Source organism: Portunus trituberculatus, chromosome 47, assembly GCF_017591435.1.
Source record: "Portunus trituberculatus isolate SZX2019 chromosome 47, ASM1759143v1, whole genome shotgun sequence".
NCBI lineage: Eukaryota > Metazoa > Arthropoda > Malacostraca > Decapoda > Portunidae > Portunus > Portunus trituberculatus.
The window spans coordinates 18979754-19001866 of NC_059301.1; the positions used below are offsets into that span (position 1 = coordinate 18979754).

The following is a 22113-nucleotide window of genomic DNA, read 5'->3' on the forward strand; positions in this document are numbered from 1 at the left end:
GTCTCGTATTTCTCTTTTGTATCATAAATAGCTATGGTTGTAGTAGTAGTAGTAGAAGTAGTAGTAGTAGTAGTAGTAGTAGTAGTAGTAGTAGTAGTGGTAGTAGTAGTAGTAGTAGTAGTATAATAGTGGTCTCAAGGAATAAATTTCAGTGGATTAACATTTCAAGTCTATTTATTTGAAGTTTTTTGGATATTTCCGCCCTTCCTTCCCCCACCCCCCCGTCTCTCTCTCTCTCTCTCTCTCTCTCTCTCTCTCTCTCTCTCTCTCTCTCTCTCTCTCTCTCTCTCTCTCTCTCTCTCTCTTTCTCTGTGTGTGTGTGTGTGTGTGTGTGTGTGTGTGTGTGTGTGTGTGTGGATGGGTGGGTGGGTGGGTGTGTGGGTGTATGTGTGTGGCTGTGAGTGTGAGTGCAGTGTGCGTACCAGGGGAGCACATACATACTCACATATCACACACATACATGCTCACACGTGTTTCACCATACTGTATATTTTTGCATGGTGATTGTTGACTCGTCTGAAATATCCTGTGTATTATTTTTTCTCATGCCGCCCTAAACTTTCCTCGTCTCGCAATACTTAGTGGGTGTCAAAAAGAAGTTCAAAGGAAATTGGTCGCTAGTTAACCTTAATCCCTTCAATACTGGGACACATTTTTACCTTGAGAGTTGTGTATGAGTAGATTATTTTATTGACATCAGGAAGGGTCTATGGAGGTCAGAAGATTAATAGACACAGTTTTCACTATTTCAATCCTCCACATGAGTTTCTGAAGCTGTATAAGATTAACAAATAGTAAGCAGAATGAATATGAAAACGCGTCATGGTACTGAAGGGGTTAAATGTGGTACTGATCTCTCTGTAATGACTGTGAAATTAGAAAGGCTGGTAATGATGGATATTCTCATTTTTATTCCTATTCTTCTTATTCTTATTATTGTTGGTGCTGCTGTTGTTATTATTATTGTGAAGGATTTTAAAGGACAGCAAATCTTTAAATAATGATTAATGTGGGATTACCAGAGAGAGAGAGAGAGAGAGAGAGAGAGAGAGAGAGAGAGAGAGAGAGAATCCATAATACAAGAAAATAGAATGATATGCTGTAATCTATAGCTACTGTCTGTACATGGAGGAGTGTTGATCCATCTTGGTGCGGCAATGTACTGACGTAGGTGGTTCAAAGATTCAAAGGTTCAGAAGTCGAGAAAGGCGAGCAAGTCATGATTCTGTGAGAAGAGATGGTTAAGTTGACGCGTTACGGTTTTCATTACCACGTTATCCTTTTCCTCTCTCTCTCTCTCTCTCTCTCTCTCTCTCTCTCTCTCTGGTGAGAAGTATTAGTTTGTTGATCAGTTACAATTGTTAACCATCAAGACCTTAACCCCCTTTCTTCACGTATGCCTGTGGGGGGGAGGGTTGGAATAACACATGTGGACATCTCTTCCTCTAATCCTCCTCGTGCTCTTCCCAAGGGGCGTCTCTAGGTCCAGGAAATTGCAGGTTACGTCATCTCCCCCTCTCTCTGTCTCTCACTCTCTATCTCTGAGGAGGAGATAACAAAGGAACTCCCCTCTGAAACTGCGCAGTGACGTCACGGCTTAGAAGGGAGGGCGTTAATTGGTCCAGCGGCGACTTGATGACTGCTGATAGGTGCGTCTGGGTATGTGTTGGGTGGGTGGCGGATAGGGGGCTGAGTGTGGGTGGCTGTGTAGCGATAAAAAGCGGAAAAAAGTCATAATGATAAGAATAATACACTAATAAGAGGAAACTAAAGAAGGAGGAGGAGGAGGAGGAGGAGGAGGAGGAGGAGGGTTAGATGTGGGTCGTTGGGTGGGTGTTGACTGTGTGTTGGGGATTGGTTGGGTTGGTGAGGGGTGGCTGGATACACGTTCCCCTCATAACCTCAGTGACTCGGGGTATCGTATCAAATGGGTGTGGGTGTCGACTAGCAGTGTATTATGTGTGCCTGCTCGTTGCCATTATTTTGTCGGTGTATGGTTTTTATTGCCCATTATCAGTGGCCCCGTGGTTGGTTGTGTGTGTGTGTGTGTGTGTGTGTGTGTGTGTGTGTGTGTGTGTGTGTGTGTGTGTAATGATTTCCTCGGCTCAAGCTCAAATTCCCGTCCTTGCACAGATAGTTTGTGCTTGTTAGAGATTCAATAATGTTTTTTTTTTTTGGGGGTCTTTGTCTTTTTTTCAGTTAATTCTTTCATATTGCATTTGAATGTGGAAAGTTGAAGGAATTTGTATATATCCCCCCCTCCATCTCTCTCTCTCTCTCTCTCTCTCTCTCTCTCTCTCTCTCTCTCTCTCTCTCTCTCTCTCCCTCTCCCTCTCCCCATGACGCCAAGGAGGACAGGTCTGGAGTCTGTTGTTTACCTCATTAACACGTGTGGGGTGGGCGAGGCAGGCCGCTGAACAACGCCCGGCCCGCTTGATGCAATTACCTGGTGGTGCGCCTCTGCCTTTGTGTCAAGGAGCGTTTGTCAGATTACTATAGTGCGTCTTTTGGTCTCTGTGCTGTTTTTTTGGTTCGTGTTATTCTCTGGTCTCTTTCTCTCTCTCTCTCTTGGTAATTTCATTTTTACTCGCTTCAAGTTAAAGATTGCTATGCTTTTTTTTTTTTTTCCTAACTTGAGTTCTTACCCTAAGCTCTTTTCAATTTTTACTCATACTTATCATTATTACGGACTTTCTTTTTATCCATGTCGAGAAAAGAGAACACTGCCATTCATTGTATTCCCTACGCAGTGTGACGGCCGACAAAAGGCTGCTAAAGTTTGGTCTAATTAAATCTGAGGGCTACGTAAGAGGAGATTAGCCGCCCACTTCCCCGCTGCCCCACTCCTTGCCTCTGTATTATATTCCTCACAATGAGATGTTTTACCATCGCTGCTCTCCTTCAGTGGCGACTTGAGCCTCGTGACCAGGTGATGTGGGGAGATTGTTTACTGCCTGTTAGCGACCTGAGGAAGCGGCGCAGTTCTTTCCTATTATCAAGGCGTCGGGAAATAAACAAGAGATATATTTTGGATTATGCGACATCCGGCTTTTTTTTTTTTTTCCTTTTAGTGCTGGAAGGAATTCGAGCAAGATGGCGAAAATGGAGATAGGATAAAAGAAAAAGAAAGAAAAAGAAAAGTCTGTTATAATTTCTCTTAAAAAAAAAGTTAGACAGAAAAAGTCCTAAAGGAGATCAAGTTAGTTCCTTTTAGTCTGAAGTCTACTGTCGTCTTTAGCTTTGCCTGCTCTACATCGCGTTTCACCGTCGAGACTGCGTTGGTGGTGGTGGTGATGGTGGTTAAGGTACTAGTATTGGCAGCGGTGGTGGTAGTGGTAGTGGTGGTTTTCTCTTCATTTAAACATCAGGACACAAATGTTTATAAAAAGTGCATCAGGGTTAGATCAAATACCCCAAAAAGATTCACTATTTAAAAGAGAATAGATTATGGTGTCTGTGTGCATGCATGGGGAGAAGGCAACATGTGTGTGTGTGTGTGTGTGTGTGTGTGTGTGTGTGTGTGTGTGTGTGTGTGTGTGTGTGTGTGTGTGTGTGTGTGTGTGTGTGCACGCAAACCTTAGCGGCATGCAAACATCAGCACTTTCAAACTGAGAGAGCACTTGAAAAAAAAAATAAAAAAGGAAACTTGGAGAAACAAAATGATAATGATAATTATAATCGGTCCAGAGAAAGAAAAATTAATACATATAATCAATAATAAAAAGAAAAAAAAATTAGAGCCACCATCAGCACCAAAGTGAACTCTAAACAGTGCAACCATTCCTTCAAGCACTCCTCTCTAAGATCTTCACGGTGGCGACTCGAAATAGCCGAGGTGCTCTCAAGGTCGCCCTGAGTGGTTTGTGTTTTGAGGCACGTCACCACACTATTGACACACCACACACATGATAATGGAGCGTGTGCTTGGACTTTCTAGGGCTTTCTTATCGTTTGTATGTCTTTGTCCCTGCTTGCTTGTCTCCCAAAGTGGCCTTGAAATGCACTCGTTTATCATAGTCGTCTGATTTACTTATTCTACGTAACTGATATTCGTGGCTATTCCATTGCGTTATTGAAAAGAAAATGTGAGGCTTAAATACTTCCAATTAAAACTCAAACAATTCCTCAAAATACAAGGATGCGTCATTTGCACCCCCTAAGATTGAGAGAGGAAACCAAACATTGCTTTTTATCTAAGAAAGTGATGCTCAGTGACAGGCGGTTAACGAACAACATGCATCACTCTCCCACTGGGCTGAATGTTTCCTTGCAGCCGTAAGTCCCGTGATGTGCCACGCCTTGACAGGAAGGTGTCACCAGATTGGAGGACTTGATGTGCAGAGAAAACATAGCTTTCAGTCGAAGCGAGCGTGAAACAGAGAGAGAGAGAGAGAGAGAGAGAGAGAGAGAGAGAGAGAGAGAGGGGGAGGTTACAGGCTCCTCGACACCAAAAGCGTGCATAGTTGTTGATGCTAGCCATTCACACCTACAATATCCGGTCCCTACCACCACTCCATCCGCCAACCAACACAACACTGTTTCAACCTTCCCATTGTTCTCTAGTCTGTTGCCCACCGCTCGTCCAGCTTGCCCTCCTGTCAGCTGCCGTAACACTCTACTATAGTTTGCAGTCTTCACTTTGAAATCCCTTAATCTGGTGACATTCAAATTATAAAACTCGATCATTGATAGATTCTTCGCAGGTCAAGGATTCTTTTTGATAGGAATTGTTAACCACGATGGAAGCGGGTTTTGTATGTTATTGTATTTCTCAAAGTGAAGTTTTCGTTTCTGGCTATCAAAGGAAAAAATATGACATTTCAAAGGAAGTATTATATTCCCCGCGTCGCCTTCTCCCACACTACCCACGCCCCATTCCTTGCCCTGAGGCGTGTGGACAGTCTCAATATTTGGTGTTGCGCCGTGTATGTTACTATGGGTTGATGATTGCGCTATAATTCACGGGAAAGCGTTTAGTAGGTGAGCGCACCACCGCCTATAACTGGCTGGTTTGCTCTTTACGTCTTAGAGCGAGGCCGCGGGAGGCGGAGAGATATGCACTTTGCAAGATCAAACGAACAGATAGCATGGAAATAAAGATAGAAGATAGCAATAGATACACCATTGCGGCGATGAGAAAGAGGCTGGAGACAGTCAGTTAGAGGTGTGATGATGACATTATTTCATTTTATCAAAGAGATTTAAGTTGCCTGGGCCACGATCACCGAGGTATTCACACTGGTTTACCGTGCCTTGGTTAGCCGCTGAAATGTTGACTCCTCTGACGCTTTATTCTCTATATATGGGGAACAGGTTATTAATAGTGAAAAGATAAGAGTTAGGACAGTCTGGTGTGGGCATAGGAATAAAGACATTGTTGTATAGGTTTAAGGTATAGAATCTTCAAATGTGGTTTCCTTAACGAACTCCAGAGTCTACTCCTTTAGGCTTCATACATCTGTGGTGCCTATAGAATTATGCAAAGAGAACTCTTACTGACCCGCTTCATGAAATTAACCGCATCGGGGCTATTTGCATTGGATATTTTCCTCTTGGGGATCGTTACGTCTATCGATTGATTTGACCTGAAATCTGAAGGCCGCCATGATCTTCACCAAAACCTGTGACTGGAGAGGACGCAAGTCTGGTTTGTAGTGAATGAAAGGTCTCGATATGTACACTGACTTAGCCGCTGGGAGTGGAGTGTCTTTGTAATGTCCAATCCCCCAAGGACTGTTAAAGTAATGCAAGTGATGCAATTGCATTCGGGAAAGAAAGAAACAAAGCGACAGGTAAGGGGATTAGATTCATTATACTCAGCGTCAATGGTTTCACTCCAGAACAAAAGCTTTCCCAAACCTATTCCAGCTAGTGAACCCTGTTTCCTGTCAGTCCATTTCAGGGCATCTCTGCGTTATCTTCGGTGTTAATCTGTTATCGTGGAATCGTATCGTTATCGTGGAATCGTATCGTTATCAAGGAATCGCATCCTTATCGTGAAAACTCGCATCGTTATCGTGAAAAATCGCATAGATATCGTGGAAACTCGCATTGTTATTGTGGAATCGTATCGTTATCGTGAAAATTCGTATCATTATCATGGGATCGTATTGTTATCACGAAATCGCATCGCTATCGTGGAAATTCGCATCGCTATCGTGGAAAATCGCATAGTTATCGTGAAATTCGCATCGTTATTGTGGAATCGTATCGTTATCGTGGAAACTCGTATCATTATCGTGGAATCACATCGTTATCGTGGAAATTCGCATCGCTATCGTGGAAAATCGCATAGTTATCGTGGAAACTCGCATCGTTTTTGTTGGCTCGTATCGTTATCGTGGAAACTCGCATCGTTATCGTGAAAACTGTCATGGAATCGTATCGTTATCTTGGAAACTTGTATCGTTATCGTAGAAAAGCGGAATCGTTATCTTCGTCATGCGCATCGCTATCATCGTTTGGTTCGTTATTAGTAAATTATTGATCATTAAATCTGACATATTCATGATAGAACTTACAAATCCAACCGTAAGAATCATCTAGGATAGAAAAAAAAAGAGTAGCAAGCTTTGATATTTTCTTAACTGTGTGTGTGTGTGTGTGTGTGTGTGTGTGTGTGTGTGTGTGTGTGTGTGTGTGTGTGTTTGAGTGTAAAGTGTGATGGCCGTCACCTTCAAACATCTCTATAAATAAAGTGCTTTTTTTTTTACACACTCTCTCTCTCTCTCTCTCTCTCTCTCTCTCTCTCTCTCTCTCTCTCTCTCTCTCTCAAGAGTTACCTGGCTTAATTTAGTAATTGATGCTCTCACCTCTCCAAACACAAACTATAAAGTTTGTCAATGCTCTCTCTCTCTCTCTCTCTCTCTCTCTCTCTCTCTCTCTCTCTCTCTCTCTCTCTCTCTCTCTCTGTATATACAAACCGAGACAATGTTTTCTGCGTAGTTGCTCTTACAGTAGTTTCGTTTTTTTTTTCGGCGGCGTGTGGCGGCAGCTGTCTCGGCGGCGGGCTGACGTAGGACTGCTGTGGCTGTTGGCATAGTGACTTAGCACTATATAACCCACCCCCCACTACAGTGCTCGTCTCACTGGTAATCGCACTGAATCACGTGAGGAGTCTAGGAATCAAGACTCGCTTTCAGTTTTCCAAGAAGTCAGCTATTTGAAATTTTGAAGTACGCTTATTTTCTTTCTTTCTTTCTTTCTTTTTTTTCTTTAAAAGAACAACATAAAAAAAACCTTCCCTTCACAGCCTGTAAACGAGAAGTCACCCACACGGCATACTGAAGCAAGATCTCATTTAGCTCCTCTACAAAAATTCCTCACAGTGCGTTTAGTAATCTGGACTCGCATTTTGAAACCTTCCAGTTGTTTCTAAAGGTTACGGAGATGAGTAAACAGGTTCCCATGTGTGTCCTTTCCCTAATGACGTTGCAGTAAGCTTGTGAAACTATCTCCAGAATCATGAAGCACACCCTTGAAAGCCACACGAATTTCCACGGGAGTTTGCTTAAACGTTTTGAGACAAGACATCGTCTATAGGTCACTGTTTGTCCTTGTCCTGTCACGCCGAAGACCTTGATCTTGTTTCTACGTTAATTTCTTCATGGAGGCCTTTTTCTTTCTCTTCTTTTTCTCTTTATAGTCCTTCCTCATTGCTTCCATTCCTTCCCTCTCCAGTTTTTTTTTTTATGTAACTCTCTCTCTCTCTCTCTCTCTCTCTCTCTCTCTCTCTCTCTCTCTCTCTCTCTCTCTCTCTCTCTCTCTCTCTCTCTCTCTCTCTCTCTCTCTCTCTCTCTCTCTCTCTCTCTCTCTCCATTTTCCTCCTCTCTTCTATTCCTGCATTTAATCCTTCTCTTCTTCTGTTTGCCCATTTCTCCATTCCGTCCTCCTTTCCTTCTTCTTTCAATTCAATCTTTGCTCCTTCCCTCCATGGCATTATTTGTATTTCTCTATTGAATTCTAACTTCTTCCTCTATCTATTCCATCATCCTTTCATTCTCCATTATTTCTCTCCTTCCAATCATGGAATTAGCGATCTTTCTTTTACGCCACGGACCAACACCACCTCCAGTTTGATCCCAGCGGCCTCGTATGACGTCCTCTGAAGGTCATAACCACCACACCACGTCACCCAGAATGTGTGTTTATGATAATAACTTAACAAAATATGCAGCAGTGAGGTGTCTGATGCTTAAACTCACTATTGTTGTAAGAAATGAGACAAATGCGCATGGGTAACGTGATATGCTATCCTCTTTTGTTTCAAGGAAGCCTTCAGCTCCACTTGAGGACTCCCGCCACTGAGGAAATACTAATAGTGTAGCGTCAAGGAGGAACGGGGACGGGGAAGCTGTGAAGGGCAGTGAAGCAGGAAAGAATTCGAAATCGGGAACTGTTGAGAAATACGTTGACATGGGCAAGGCCATAGAGAGAGAGAGAGAGAGAGAGAGAGAGAGAGAGAGAGAGAGAGAGAGAGAAAATTAGTTTGAAAAGGTTGGAACATATTTTACAGTTTTTTTTTTTAGTATGTGGCTTTTTTTTTCATACACTTAGCGTTTTCTCTTTTTCTTCTCCTCCTCCTCCTCCTCCTCCTCCTCCTCCTCCTCCTCCTCCTCCTCCTCCTCCTCCTCCTCCTTCTTCTTCTTTCCCTTTCATTATCTAATTCTTATACTATTTCCTTTCTTGGCTTTCTCATGTACGCTACTTGTCATATATTGATTCCTGTATTTGCCTTAGCTTACCAACATACGTATATTGTGTTTACCGAAGCAGGCAAGGCAGGCGAGCGAGGTCCGTCACTGGAGAGGATGTCGAAGTTAGAGGCTCATTGGGCTTGAATAGTGTCTCCTTCTCCCTCTTCCTCGTATTGTTGACAGACCTTGAGGCGCAAACCAGGAGAACGGTGTGCGATGACGAAGGACGGGCGTTAATTGGTGTGTGAGTGTGTATGTCAGTATGTGTGTGTGTGTGTGTGTGTGTGTGTGTGTGTGTGTGTGTGTGTGTGTGTGTGTGTATGTGAGTGTATGTGTGTGTTTGTATCTTATTCAGAAACGATATGCGCTTTCAACACGACTATTTTGAAAGGCCACAGTGATGATTAGCGTGGTTCTCAAGAGTGTTTCTCCTGTTCATGATATACGATAAGAGACTTTTGTTAATTTTCCACTATAGAACTGTAACAAATATCCATGAATTAAAACCCGTGTATCTTTAACTAGAACCTTTAGAAAGTAGTGGAGGTGTTGCGAGGAGGTGTTTTAGGATACGGGTGTGTGTGTGTGTGTGTGTGTGTGTGTGTGTGTGTGTGTGTGGACAAACACCAGGGGCCCGCCACGCCCTCGCCACGCCCTCAGTACCGGCAAGACACGCCAGACGCTCCTCATCAGTTGTCTTCACCGGCAATAATGGCGTGCAAATATTGACAAACCTGCCATCTCAGCTTCATCACACAGACAAGGGCAGCCTGCTGTCTTCGTTGACACCTTCACTTGGACCTCATCCTGATCGTGGCTGCCTATCCCCCGCACAGTCGCCGCTTCGTCTGTGTACTCTTCAATCCCTCACTTCCATCTCCCTCACGTATCATTTCGCCACTTGCCTTGTTTGTGTCCCGTCGCCTTGTCACGTGTCGCCTAACTTTTTACTCACGCCTTACACACAAATATAAGGGAATACAAGTGAATCCCATCCCCCCACCTACCGCTTAGCCACTTGCTTGTTTGTGTTCTGTCGCCTTGTCACGTGTCATCTCGCCCTTTACTTACGCCTTACACACAAATGCAAGGGAATACAAGTGAATTTCAAACAAGAACATACTTTGACGTACATGAGTATGACTGCAAAGGAAAAATAGATAACACCCTTACTTTAATCTCTTCAGTACCATGACACACTTTCATATACATCCTATATACTTAGTATTTGGCGGCTTTGCACGGCTTCAGAAACTTATATAGGGATTAGAATAGTGAAGACTCTGGCCATTAATCTTCTGACCTTCATAGACCCTTCCTAATGCTAATAAAATCAAAATTGTCTAATGACACCCAAAACTCATGCTAAAAATGCATTCCAGTACTGAAGAGGTTGATTAAGAGTTTATGGTATCCATTTTTAATATCTTGTTATGATTTTTTGTCATTTTTAAGTATTTACATTAGTAAGGATTCTGTCAATAGACTTTAATAGTTAGAATCACGTCTCCTCTCCTTTGCTGCTGTTCAGGTCACTAAAATTTTACGGCCTGCCTCTCAGTCTGCCTCAGTCTATTCTCAGCCCGCTAAGCTTACGTACTATTAGTGTGTGTGTGTGTGTGTGTGTGTGTGTGTGTGTGTGTGTGTGTGTGTGTGTGTGTGTGTGTGTGTGTTTTACTAGCGCTAATCAAAGCGTTAAATATTTCTTTTATAAGTTTTGATTGAAATTACAAATGTTCCTATGCGTGGGTATGGCTGAGAGAGAGAGAGAGAGAGAGAGAGAGAGAGAGAGAGAGAGAGACCTTGAAACTACTGCTTTACATCCCATCTTTCTGGCGTTTCTCATTCATCCGCCTTGCCAGTATCTGCCAGCCAATAAACAGGTGCTCCCGTCTGGCCCTGCTGTTCCCGTGCCAGACATTGATATCGTCACTCGCTCTCCTCCAGTTGGGAGAGAAAAACACCCACCCCAGCCAACCCCTCCTTGCCTTTGTTGTTACGTCATGTACTTTGTGGTTCTGCTGGTCTGTGTGTTCCTTACTTCTGTCGATCATACTCTCTCTCTCTCTCTCTCTCTCTCTCTCTCTCTCTCTCTCTCTCTCTCTCTCTCTCTCTCTCAGATGGAGTGAAAAGTGTCATCAGCAACGGTTCAACGTGGTCCAGTTAGTTTGTCTCTTCCTGCTGTATTGCATTGGGGATCTCGTATGTCTTATCTGTTATTAGGACACAAAGGCGGTGCTATTTCAGTATATTATGTGCTGTGATATACAACATAACCAAAGCATTTTGTTACACACACTTTCTGCTTATCATCAGCCGCCATGCTTCCACAAGTCAGGAGAGCAAGACACTGCTTCCCGAGTGCCATGTGCGCAATGCTGACGATGCTGGTGCCCGTGAGCCTACAGATAGAGAGCCGCTGGGGTGTGGAGTACCCTGTGGTGCCTTGGGAAGACATGTGGCAGGAAATGGAGATGATGGCGGTAGGGAAGAACTGTCCGACGGAAATCTCCACGTGCTGGCACACCGCCAACGAAACCATCGCCCAGGCGCTGGTGCCACAGGTGTGCAGGTGAGTGTCTGGACGACCGACTATGCGGGTAGAGCACGATGAGGTAAAAGGTAGTTGTGAGGAGTTGACTTGATTGCTCCTCACCTTTAATTCTGTGATTGATGGTGACGTGATACTTGATACGTCATTTTATAAACGATAGGTGACATTACTGAATGAAAATAAAACAACAGCTACTGTGAAGTTTAAGCTATTCCATCACTCCTTCTGCTGTCAGTGTTGCCTTCCGGAATAATTTACTCTAAACTTGTGCTATAACAGGATATCTGATAAAACTTTGGGAGGTTACCGTGACAGTTAGAGGGCTGCACTAATCAACCAATCCTTGTTTTCTTTATTCAGTAGCCATATGCACTTGTTTTATAGAAGGACCTATCGCTAATAAAAACTCAGAATTCTTTTAGATGTTTTAAACAATGTACATGCAGTCTTTTCACCATATTACTGGTTTAGCTGTGTGTCTGAAGTATGTCAGACTAACATTTCACACGGTAATTACTGAAGAAAATAAGATGAAAACAGGTCAATAAGTAAAGTGTGTCGTGAGGTAAACAGGCGCCTCCCACTGATCTGTGCGTGCGTGCGTGTGTTGCAGGCCGTGTGCGTGTGACGAGGAGTGTGTGCGATACGGCGACTGCTGCAGGGACAAGGCGCAGGCGGACTGGGGCGATGGCCGGGAGGAGGGCACAGGCCGCTACAACTGCGGGAGACTCCGACCCTGGGTGAGTGTGTGGGATTAGGAAATGGCTGACGAAGAGGCCGGAGAAGTAAAGAAAGGTTGAAATTCTCATGAGAACCGGAAACTGGCTGCGGGAAAGCACGGCACAGTGAAATAAGCTGAAATTCATAAGAGAACGGAAAGGTGACTGGGGAGGAGGACAGTACTGTGAAATAATGTGTAGCTGCTTGTGAAGAATTAGATTAGCTTATACTCTGGCCAATGTTCCTAAGCTTTACTTGTATACTTTCCTATCTTAAGTAAGCTTTCCCTTCTTTCTTTAGCTTCCCTTCCCCGTCTTTTCATCCGTCTCTGCCTCTTTCATCCATCTCCCTTCACTTTACTGTAAACTTTCTCGTCCTCTCCCTTCCTTCTCCTCCTACCAACTCATGTATCTTATTTCCTTCCTTCATTCTTTCCTTCTTTCCTTCCTTCCTTCCTTCCTTCCTGCCTTCCTATCAGTCTATCTTTCCTTCTTTTCTTTCTTTCTGTCTGTCTGTCTGTCTGTCTGTCTGTTTTTCTGTCTTTTTTCCTTTCTTTCGTTGTTTTGTCTCGTTCCTTCTTTTTCTTTCTTTTCTTTCTGTCTGTCTGTCTGTCTGTCTGTCTGTCTGTCTGTCTGTCTGTCTGTCTGTCTGTCTATCTGTCTGTCTATCTATCTATCTATCTATCTATCTATCTATCTATCTATCTATCTGTCTGTCTGTCTGTCTGTCTGTCTGTCTGTCTGTCTGTCTGTCTGTCTGTCTGTCTGTCTGTCTGTCTGTCTGTCTGTCTGTCTGTCTGTCTGTCTGTCTGTCTGTCTGTCTGTCTCTCTCTCTCTCTCTCTCTCTCTCTCTCTCTCTCTCTCTCTCTCTCTCTCTCTCTCTCTCTCTCTCTCTCTCTCTCTCTCTCTCTCTCTCTCTCTCTCTCTCTCTCTCTCTCTCTCTCTCTCTCTCCTCCTCCCATTCCTTCCTTCCTATGTTTCCACGACTCATGCAGGTAACCCTCCCTCCACCTCTCCTCTCATCATCCCCTCATTCGCAGCCCACAAATAGCTTGCTCCTCTCTGACTATCACAGTCAAATGCACCTTTTCTTTTCTTTCCTACAGCATTATCAGTTTTTAACTCTTTCAGTACTGGGACGCATTCTTACTTTTTTGGGTGTGATTAGACGGTTTTATTGACATTAGGAAGGATCTGTGGAGGTCAGGAGATTAATGGACAGTCTCCACTACTTTAATCCCTCACAAGAGTTTCTGAAACTGTTTAAAATCACCAAATAATAACCAAAATTAATGTAGGGTTGTGTTCGCTCTTGTTTTTGTCTTCATAGCGATGTATCTTGTTTTTTTTCTAATTTCTCTCTTGAATTTTTATTTTTTCTGGGATTGTGTGTGTTGCATGAGAGGTGAGGTACGTACAGTTGGCTCAAGTTGTGGTGTTAGGTTCTGTAATTCTCTATACGTGATTCTCTATACGTGTCCCATTCATCTTCATTTTTTTTTTCATTTTTTTTTTTGGCAAAGTTCTTAATGCTACAATACTTTTTTAATTCGAACTCCATATGGTCCATTTATTTATCTATCTGTCTATCTATCTATTTGTCTGACCATCTATCTATCTTTCAATGTATATATCTTTCCATTTATCTATCTATCTATCTATCTATCTATTCATCTATCTATCAATCTCAGCATCCCTTCACTTCATCACCAGATCAGGAAGGAGTTCACTATGCAGGAGTTCATGAGCAAGGCCGTCTACCGCCCTGGAGCTCTCTTGCTGGACCGCTTCGTATACCAGAACGAGGAGGACGAACGGCGCAATATTCATCGAGAGCATCACACGTGCTCGATAGAGGTAAAATGAGAGAAGGTGGGGCAGATGATGTAGACTAGAAGGGAGTGTACGTATGTGAGGTGTATGTATAGTAGTGAGGTGATATGTATGTTTGAGTGGTTTGAAGAGAGCAAGTCAACTGGAGGGAAAGAAAATATCGTTATTAAAGAAGAAGGGACAGGAAGGAAGTGAAAAAAAGCGATGCAGAAATAAGAAATGAAGAATGAAGGGCTATTTAGAAAGGGAGATTAGAAGAGTTAAAGAGAGGGAAAGGAAAATAATGTTGTCATGAAAAAAAGGAAGGAGAGAAGAAAGAAGGGAGGGACGGAAAGAAAGCTAATCACAAATGAATGTGCAGTTATAGGAAAAAGACTGAGTGTGGCGGAAATAATTCTGTAGTAATGTCGAAGAATGAAGGTGTTTTCTTATGCTGTCAAGTAATCTTCTCAAATAATTTCCGTTGTTTTTGTCTTTTCCCTCATTGTTGATGCCTTTCATCTACTGACAGTCGTCTTGTAAACCCTGACAGTTGATAGATTGTCGCCAAATCAGAGTACTTGAACTTTATCGACAAACTGTAAGCTTTGTGAAAGTAAGTGTGACATGTTCCTCCACTGCTGACTGGATGTGTAGATGGATGGGTGGATGCAGTGATGTGGACAAACTATTGCAACAATATATTCGTGACCTTTCCTGGAAGTGACACATTTTCATCGGTTCATTTTCTGTCAGATGGCGGAGTTTACAGAGCCAGAGAAGTTTGCGGAGAAGTACGGCGGGCGGCTGTGTATGTATCCTAAGTCTGGGTGCCCACCTAACCTGCTGGGCAGAAAAGCGCACTGCAAGCAGCAGGTGAGAGCCTTGCCATCCCCTCCCTCTTGGCATATCCTCTTCTCTTGTCTTGGGCAGAATTGTCCATTATTTCTGTATACACACACACACACACACACACACACACACACACACACACACACACACACACACACACACACACACACTCACACGAATGTTTTCCTTGCATCGAGCAGTCACACTTACCCAAGCTTCGTGTTCCTGACTGGCGAAACACACGAGGAGAGATGGTTGTTACTGTTTTAATGTACCACAGTCAAAGGTCACTATGAGCACTAATCCTGGCGGAACTTCGATAAGGCGCTCACTCTGCGGGACAGGTGGAGCGCCAGACAGATAGGCGGTGTCGCTGCGTGGTGATCTGTTTGTATTGTGTCATGCACCTTGTTCCTTCCAGTGAGGTGAGCAACGATGAGTACCATGATGGACATATTCGATCCAAAATTCTGTTACTATGGGCATACTTGTATGGTATTTTGTTTGTATCTATTTTTTGTCTATTTATTTTATATCTATTTATCTATCTATTAATTTATCTACTTTATTTATGTCTTTTCTCTTTTCGTACTTCCAAGAATAAGTGAAGGCAAAGTCGGTGAGTATAAATAACCTTATGTGTCTATCCCCGCGGTCCTTCGCGGAATGACGTGAGCAGCACGGCTCGCCACAACATGCCAAGGGGAAGGAACTCTCAGGGCTGAGTGCGTAATGAAATGGACGATATATTTTGCTCACTAATTTACGAGGAGGATAAGCAGTGTTGTATCACATTATGACTAATACAATAAATAGATAAGATAAGATAGATATAGGACAAATGCAATACGAAGTCCAAAGAGTAAGTAGTATGTATGTATGCAATATGTCATGACAAAAGAAGGAGGGATGGTATTTTCATTATGAAATTAGCACATTACGAACATCCTGCACTATGCTCTCCACTTCATTTATCACGGAGGTCATACTATAGTGCTCAAGGTGATTAATTAAAAGTGGATCTGGACACCTGCATACTGCTGTTTCAGGTGAAACACACACACACACACACACACACACACACACACACACACACACACACACACACACACACACACACACACACACACACCGCGTAGTGTAGTGGTTAGCACGCTTGACTCACAATCGAGAGGGCCGGGTTCGAGTCCCGGTAAGCGGCGAGGCAAATGGGCAAGCCTCTTAATGTGTGGCCCCTGTTCACCTAACAATAAATAGGTACGGGATGTAACTCGTGAGGTTGTGGCCTCGCTTTCCCGGTGTGTGTTGTGTGTTGATGTGGTCTCAGTCCTATCCGAAGATCGGTCTGACCTCGCTCCGTAATGGGGAAGACTGGCTGGGTGACCAGCAGACGACCGAGGTGAAACACACACACACACACACACACACACACACACACACACACACACACACACACACACACACACACATGCTGAAGGTCTCTATGCTTACAGGTCCGGCACTGTCACCCTGATTGGCCGGAGCCCCTGGACGTGGAGAAGTGCCACCGCTACTCCCAGCTGGTGCTGCACACGGTGGGCGGCAGCCGCACCACCCTCTACAAAAACCTTCACTGCGCGAAATGCAACTTCGTCAACATGTCGTCGGGCCAGTTCCGGTGTTTCGACGCTTACAATTTGAAAATGTGCGCTTCCCTTAACATCTCCAGGTCCGTGAGCTTGCCACAGGTCTTCTCTGTGCTGATGGATTTCCGGAACACCTCTTGTGACGCGACAGACGAGTTGTGGGACCCCATCCACCTCGCCTGCAGGAAGGTGTTCTGTGGACAGCTGTTCAAACTGGAAAAAGGTGTGTGCGTCAGAGATCCAGCTGTCCTCGCTGTCTTACGGAATTCCACGCTGCTGGATGATTCGTGTCGGAAGATCAAGCTGTCAGAGTCGGAGTACATACCGCGTGGTGACGGCTCAGTGTTTGTCAATGCCACCAAGCGAGTGTACGAGCTGGGAGAGTACGAGATGCTAAGTGAAGGGGATGTACTCATTTGTAACGACTACGACGACTACTTTGCAAGCTTCACGCTGCTACATCAGCTGCTCACCCTCGTCACGATGGTCATCTCGTTGGTGGGTCTGGGCCTGCACATCATCATCTACATGCTGGTGCCTCGCTACAGGAACCTCCCCGGAAAGAACCTTTTCTGTCTCAGCTGTTGCCTCTTCCTGGCCTACCTCCTCTTCCTGACGGGGATGAGAGCCACTGAAAACCGCGGACTATGTGTCTTTATCTCCTCTGCTCTTCACTTCTTCTGGCTGGCCGCCTTCTGTTGGATGAACGTGATGAGCGTGGACGTGTGCCGTACCTTCAACAGCCAAGTGTACCGCGGAGACCCGGCAGGAAACCGCACCTTTGTTTTATACTCCCTCTATGCTTGGAGTGTCCCTGCCTTGGTGGTTGCTCTCGCCCTCATCTTTGATTTCATGGACATCCTGCCAGACTACCGTCCTCGGTACGCCACAGATCTCTGCTGGATAAACAGTCGCTACGGTCTGGCTCTGTTCTTCCTCTTGCCTCAGGGCGCCATCGTGCTGGAGAACACTTTGCTCTTCCTGGTGACCGCCCGGGGTATTTACAAGCAGGTGCAGGCAGCCAAGTATGCCAGTACTCGCTCCCAGAGTGTCAAGGGTGCCAGGAATGAGAAGAATGCCAGGGGGGAGCAGAAGACAGGCCCGAAGGAAGCTATGCAGGTCAGTCCCTGTTCCTGGTGTAACTGTGACTGGAGTGATTTGATTAGACCTGCTGTTTCTCATTGGATTACGAGTACCTTGTGTGTGTGTGTGTGTGTGTGTGTGTGTGTGTGTGTGTGTGTGTGTGTGTGTGTGTGTGTGTGTGTGTGTGTTAGTAAGATTTCAGAAAGTATCAACAAAAGTTTGTAAATACCACCCACAAAAATCGCATAAAAAAAAATTTTCCCTGTCATGAACTCCACTGACAAACTAACTAAATTCGAAACCTAATTTCACTTAACCTTACCTGTCCTAACAACTGTGAATCTAGTCTAGTGCATGCGATAAAACCTTTACGAGGGAACTTTACCTGTGAATAATTAGCAGTAAAGAATTCGTGTCACTCTTCAGGGGCGTAGGAACAAGAAAGATCGGACTCGTTTAATCTTGTACGTGAAGCTAGCGTTGATCCAGGGCGTGTCTTGGGTGACGGGATTCATTGCTGCCTTCTCCGATCTGTCCTTCTGCTGGTACATCTACACAGTCATCAATGGCTTGCAGGGAGCTTTCATCTTCCTCGCGTTCGACATGAAGAGAAAGGTAAAGAATGAAAGCTGTGTATTCTCTCCATGCACCACCAATTCACGTGTTTCAGATGATAAATGTGCAGAGGTGTGTCAAATTAAGGCATTGCTTCGTTGATAAGTAAAGCATCTATCAATGTTGTTTTGTCTTGTCAATATTTGTGAGGTTGTCGTTGTACTCGTATTTCATATTCTATTGAATGGTGATTTTTAGGGGTTTCATCTCTCTCTCTCTCTCTCTCTCTCTCTCTCTCTCTCTCTCTCTCTCTCTCTCTCTCTCTCTCTCTCATGCTTTTAAACTCTTCAAAATTCTTAAGTAAAAAGTATTTTAGTCACCATAACTAATCTCTGTGTGTGTGTGTGTGTGTGTGTGTGTGTGTGTGTGTGTGTGTGTGTGTGTGTGTGTGTGTGTGTGTGTTTGTATGTGCTGGCAGGTGTGGGAGTCCGTGTGGGAGGCGCTGGTGGGGACGCCGTGGAGGAAGCGTAAGTCCTCCAAAGACACTCGCACCACTTCCATGGGTAGGACCACCAACAACTCCAACAGGTGGGTAAAGGATCCCCGACTCCTCCCTCTACCTATATATACCCCCTCCACTATCCACCCCGCATCCCTCCCCCATTCTTCCGCGGTGAAGGTAAGCACTTTGAAGCGTTTGACTCGCATAAGGAAAGTTTTCGTGCTCTCTCTCTCTCTCTCTCTCTCTCTCTCTCTCTCTCTCTCTCTCTCTCTCTCTCTCTGTGTGTGAGACCGTTCTCATTACACACACACACACACACACACACACACACACACACACACACACACACACACACACACACACACACACACACACACACACACACACACACACACACACACACACACACACACACACACACACACACACACACACAGTCGAAAATAATCTAGGTTTTGTAAATTATTATTATTATTATTATTATTATTATTATTATTATTATTATTATTATTATTATTATTATTATTATTGTTATTATTATTATTATTACGTTTTTTTTATTATTATTGGTAGCAGTATTATAGTTTTTATTATTCTTGTTTTATTATTATTGTTATTATTATTATTGTTGTTATCCTTTATAATTATTATTATCAGTGGTAGCAGTAGCATGTTTATCATTACCATAATTAATGATAGTAGTATTGTTGTTGTTGGCAATATTTCTTTGCAGAAATTATTCTTACATTTTTCTTTTTTAATCTACTTTTTTATTATTTCTATCCTTTTATTATTTCTGTCCTATTGTGTGCATTTTGTTTTATGTTTTTTTTCTTTTGCCAGTGATTCAGATGAAGGGCATGAGCTTGACTCAACCTTAGCAGGCCCTTTGGTAGGACAGAAGGGTGTGGGGTGGCAGGCAGGGGTGGGCGTGGACTGGAGCATCTCCACCAAACACTGCCCTCCTGCCCAGGCCTTTGACAGAGTCAGGTAGAGTAGCAGCACACTTGCCTGAGAGAGATACCACCTGTGTTGCCTCACTCTCCAGACTGTAACACTGCTAACTTACACATCTTGTTATTTGTTCCTAATATATTAAGTAAAAGAGTTTATAAAATCATTAATGTGTTAATTTATTAATTTTCTTTTAATTCAGTTGGATTTTGTTTAGATTTCGTATGGTTATTTTAAGATATTTTCCCATAGTCACACTTATACAGGTCGGAAATATTGTACAGTATTCCTAAGTATCCTGAAATAGAGAATCTCAAAAATTCTTATCACACTAATACATTCCTCACCACATTTCCTACATGCACTGCCATGCCACCTTTTAATACATGCACGCTTGTACTATGTCCAAAACAGAAAGGTAGGCATAGCAGGTTCCCAGAAGTCTAGCTCTGACCAGCCCGCAGGGCAGTGCCAAGCAGTCCTGGAGCCCAAGGCGTCCCCAAGCCAGCAGGTGAAGAAGACAGACTTGCGAGCACGAGTTGTGCGAGGAAACTTTGACGGGGAAGATGCTGAGTCAATCAAGGTAATAAAAGTTCACGTCACATCATCTACAAATTAAAACTACGAATAAAAACAGGATTTTGTTCTTATGTGCTGACTGTAACGATCTATTAAGTGAACAAATATTATATGATCTGTAGCACAACAGAATTGGTGCTAGTCTCCTCAGGTTGAACTTCTAATGCAAAGAAAAAGATGTAATGATAATTGAATAAAGAAACAAAAAAAAAAAAACTGTGAAATATTTATACAATATGTCTTGATATCATAATACAAGTAAGAATGAATAAAACGATTTACTGTCGTTGTTTAGTGTCAATTGATGGAGAAAGATTCATGAACAACCTGGTACGAAATGCAGAGTTTGTATACACACATATATATTTTGAAGCCATTCTTCAGATGTTCAATGAATTGTGTGAAGCATGTCACTCATGGATATTCACTTCACTACTACCTAGTAAAGAAAGGAAACAAGAGAATTCTCACTTAACTATATACAGTACGTGTCTCTTCACCACAAGCTGGCCTCCGATGTCCCGCTGCTGCCCCAAGACCAAGCGTCCAGCCAGCCCAAGACAAACAAGCCTAACGTGCAGCGAGTGATGAGTCTCCTCCATCAGCTGCAGCAGCAGTCCCAGAGCTCAGTGGATCTCCCAGACCTGGTACAGCAGCTCCTGAAGCGCAGCGGTGACTCCTTCAAGGGAACAGATCAGAACCCAGGCACTCTCTCCAAGTGCAGGAGCTTTACTGAAGGGACCTGTCCTGAAATCAAGGACGAGCAGCAGAGGGCTCTTGTTGCCCAGCTAAGGGTAAAGTTACTCATTAATGTATAAGACCGTTATAATGATATTGAATATGGCAGTGCATAAATAATAGATAGATAAAAAAGAAGAATGATTTGACTATTATATCTTTTATCAGGAAGTGTACTTGTAGCGTTTGGGTACATTATGAGAAATAGCTATTAGAAGTCACATTCTGTATCTAATTAGGTGTGTGTGTGTGTGTGTGTGTGTGTGTGTGTGTGTGTGTGTGTGTGACGTGACTACTTGATTTCTTGTTTCTCGCTTCTTTTACTTACCACTCGGAACTATTCTATTGCACAACAAATGTCTATGTTCGTACACGTACATTCAGTAATACCATTCTATTTCTCTGCTTTCTTCCATGATAGCAGAGCATGGCGGCTGGGTCCTTCAGAGCAGAAATGGGGAACCATGGACCCCCCAAGACCTCTAGTGCCCATCACCAGCCCAGCTCACTGAACCACACAGCCAACACCTCGTACAACAGCCTCTACACTCCCAGCAAGAGTCTGCCCCCTCAGATGTCCGCAGACAACGGCCCTGCGATCGCCTCTCCGCAGCTAATTAAACGATCACAGAACTCATTTAATCATTTGCAAAGAACTCCTAAGTCACAGTGATGCTTTCAAGTAAGTCATATAAGTTTAGTCGTGGATTATTTACGATAAGCAGTACATGTTATTTATACTGCTCTCTTTACCAATACCTGTTGACATATACCACGGCATCTCATTTCTAGAACATGTAAAGCGGATGAGCAGAACACAGATCGTCCTGTGACACTATTGCAGTATGTACTTGTCATTGTCACCTGTATTCACCATTGCTGCACGACTTATCTTGCTAAACAATTGCTATCGTCTTGCTCTGAAGCTGCTCACCAAAACTTGCGATTGAGTCAGGCCAGTCTGGGAACAAATCGATTCATCAAACGTTCATTTTCTTTAATTATATCTTTTTATTGGCAACTTTTGATGGAGTAAATTTTTGTATTTTATTACGTTAATATCATGTATAATGTTAACTATTTTATATTTGATATGTTAGCTATATCTTCAAATTCAATCTCATTGTTATGAAAACATGACAAATCGACGGACAAACTGCTCTAGATAACACACTAAACAGCCGTGTGCAGCAATGCGACGCCAGTGAAAAGGAAAGAAAATAACATAGAATACTCTTCCCAATGAGCAGTCGCCTGAAAAACAAGGAACAGGAAATGTTTACTTTATTCAACCACCGATTCAGCTTCTCGATAATTAAAATCTGATTTTGGGCCCATGAACACACACACACACACACACACACACACACACACACACACACACACACACACACACACACTGGAAAATAATGTATTATGTAAAAAAAGTACGTGCTATATATCC

At 43.5% G+C, this 22113-nt stretch overlaps 1 protein-coding gene across 1 annotated transcript in view; it reads left to right on the forward strand.

Annotated features, from left to right (window-relative positions):
* The window catches only part of LOC123498160, a 33927-nt gene that overhangs the window by 9844 nt on the left and 1970 nt on the right, over positions 1–22113 (forward strand). Inside the window, exons 2-12 of the mRNA XM_045245329.1 lie at positions 11013–11268; positions 11864–11990; positions 13683–13826; positions 14538–14657; positions 16127–17377; positions 17768–17956; positions 18375–18484; positions 19242–19388; positions 19767–19935; positions 20438–20725; positions 21091–21351. Of these exons, the coding sequence (XP_045101264.1) occupies positions 11018–11268; positions 11864–11990; positions 13683–13826; positions 14538–14657; positions 16127–17377; positions 17768–17956; positions 18375–18484; positions 19242–19388; positions 19767–19935; positions 20438–20725; positions 21091–21342 (3048 nt within the window). The 5' untranslated portion in view covers positions 11013–11017 and the 3' untranslated portion in view covers positions 21343–21351. The remainder of the gene's footprint in view (positions 1–11012; positions 11269–11863; positions 11991–13682; positions 13827–14537; positions 14658–16126; positions 17378–17767; positions 17957–18374; positions 18485–19241; positions 19389–19766; positions 19936–20437; positions 20726–21090; positions 21352–22113) is intronic.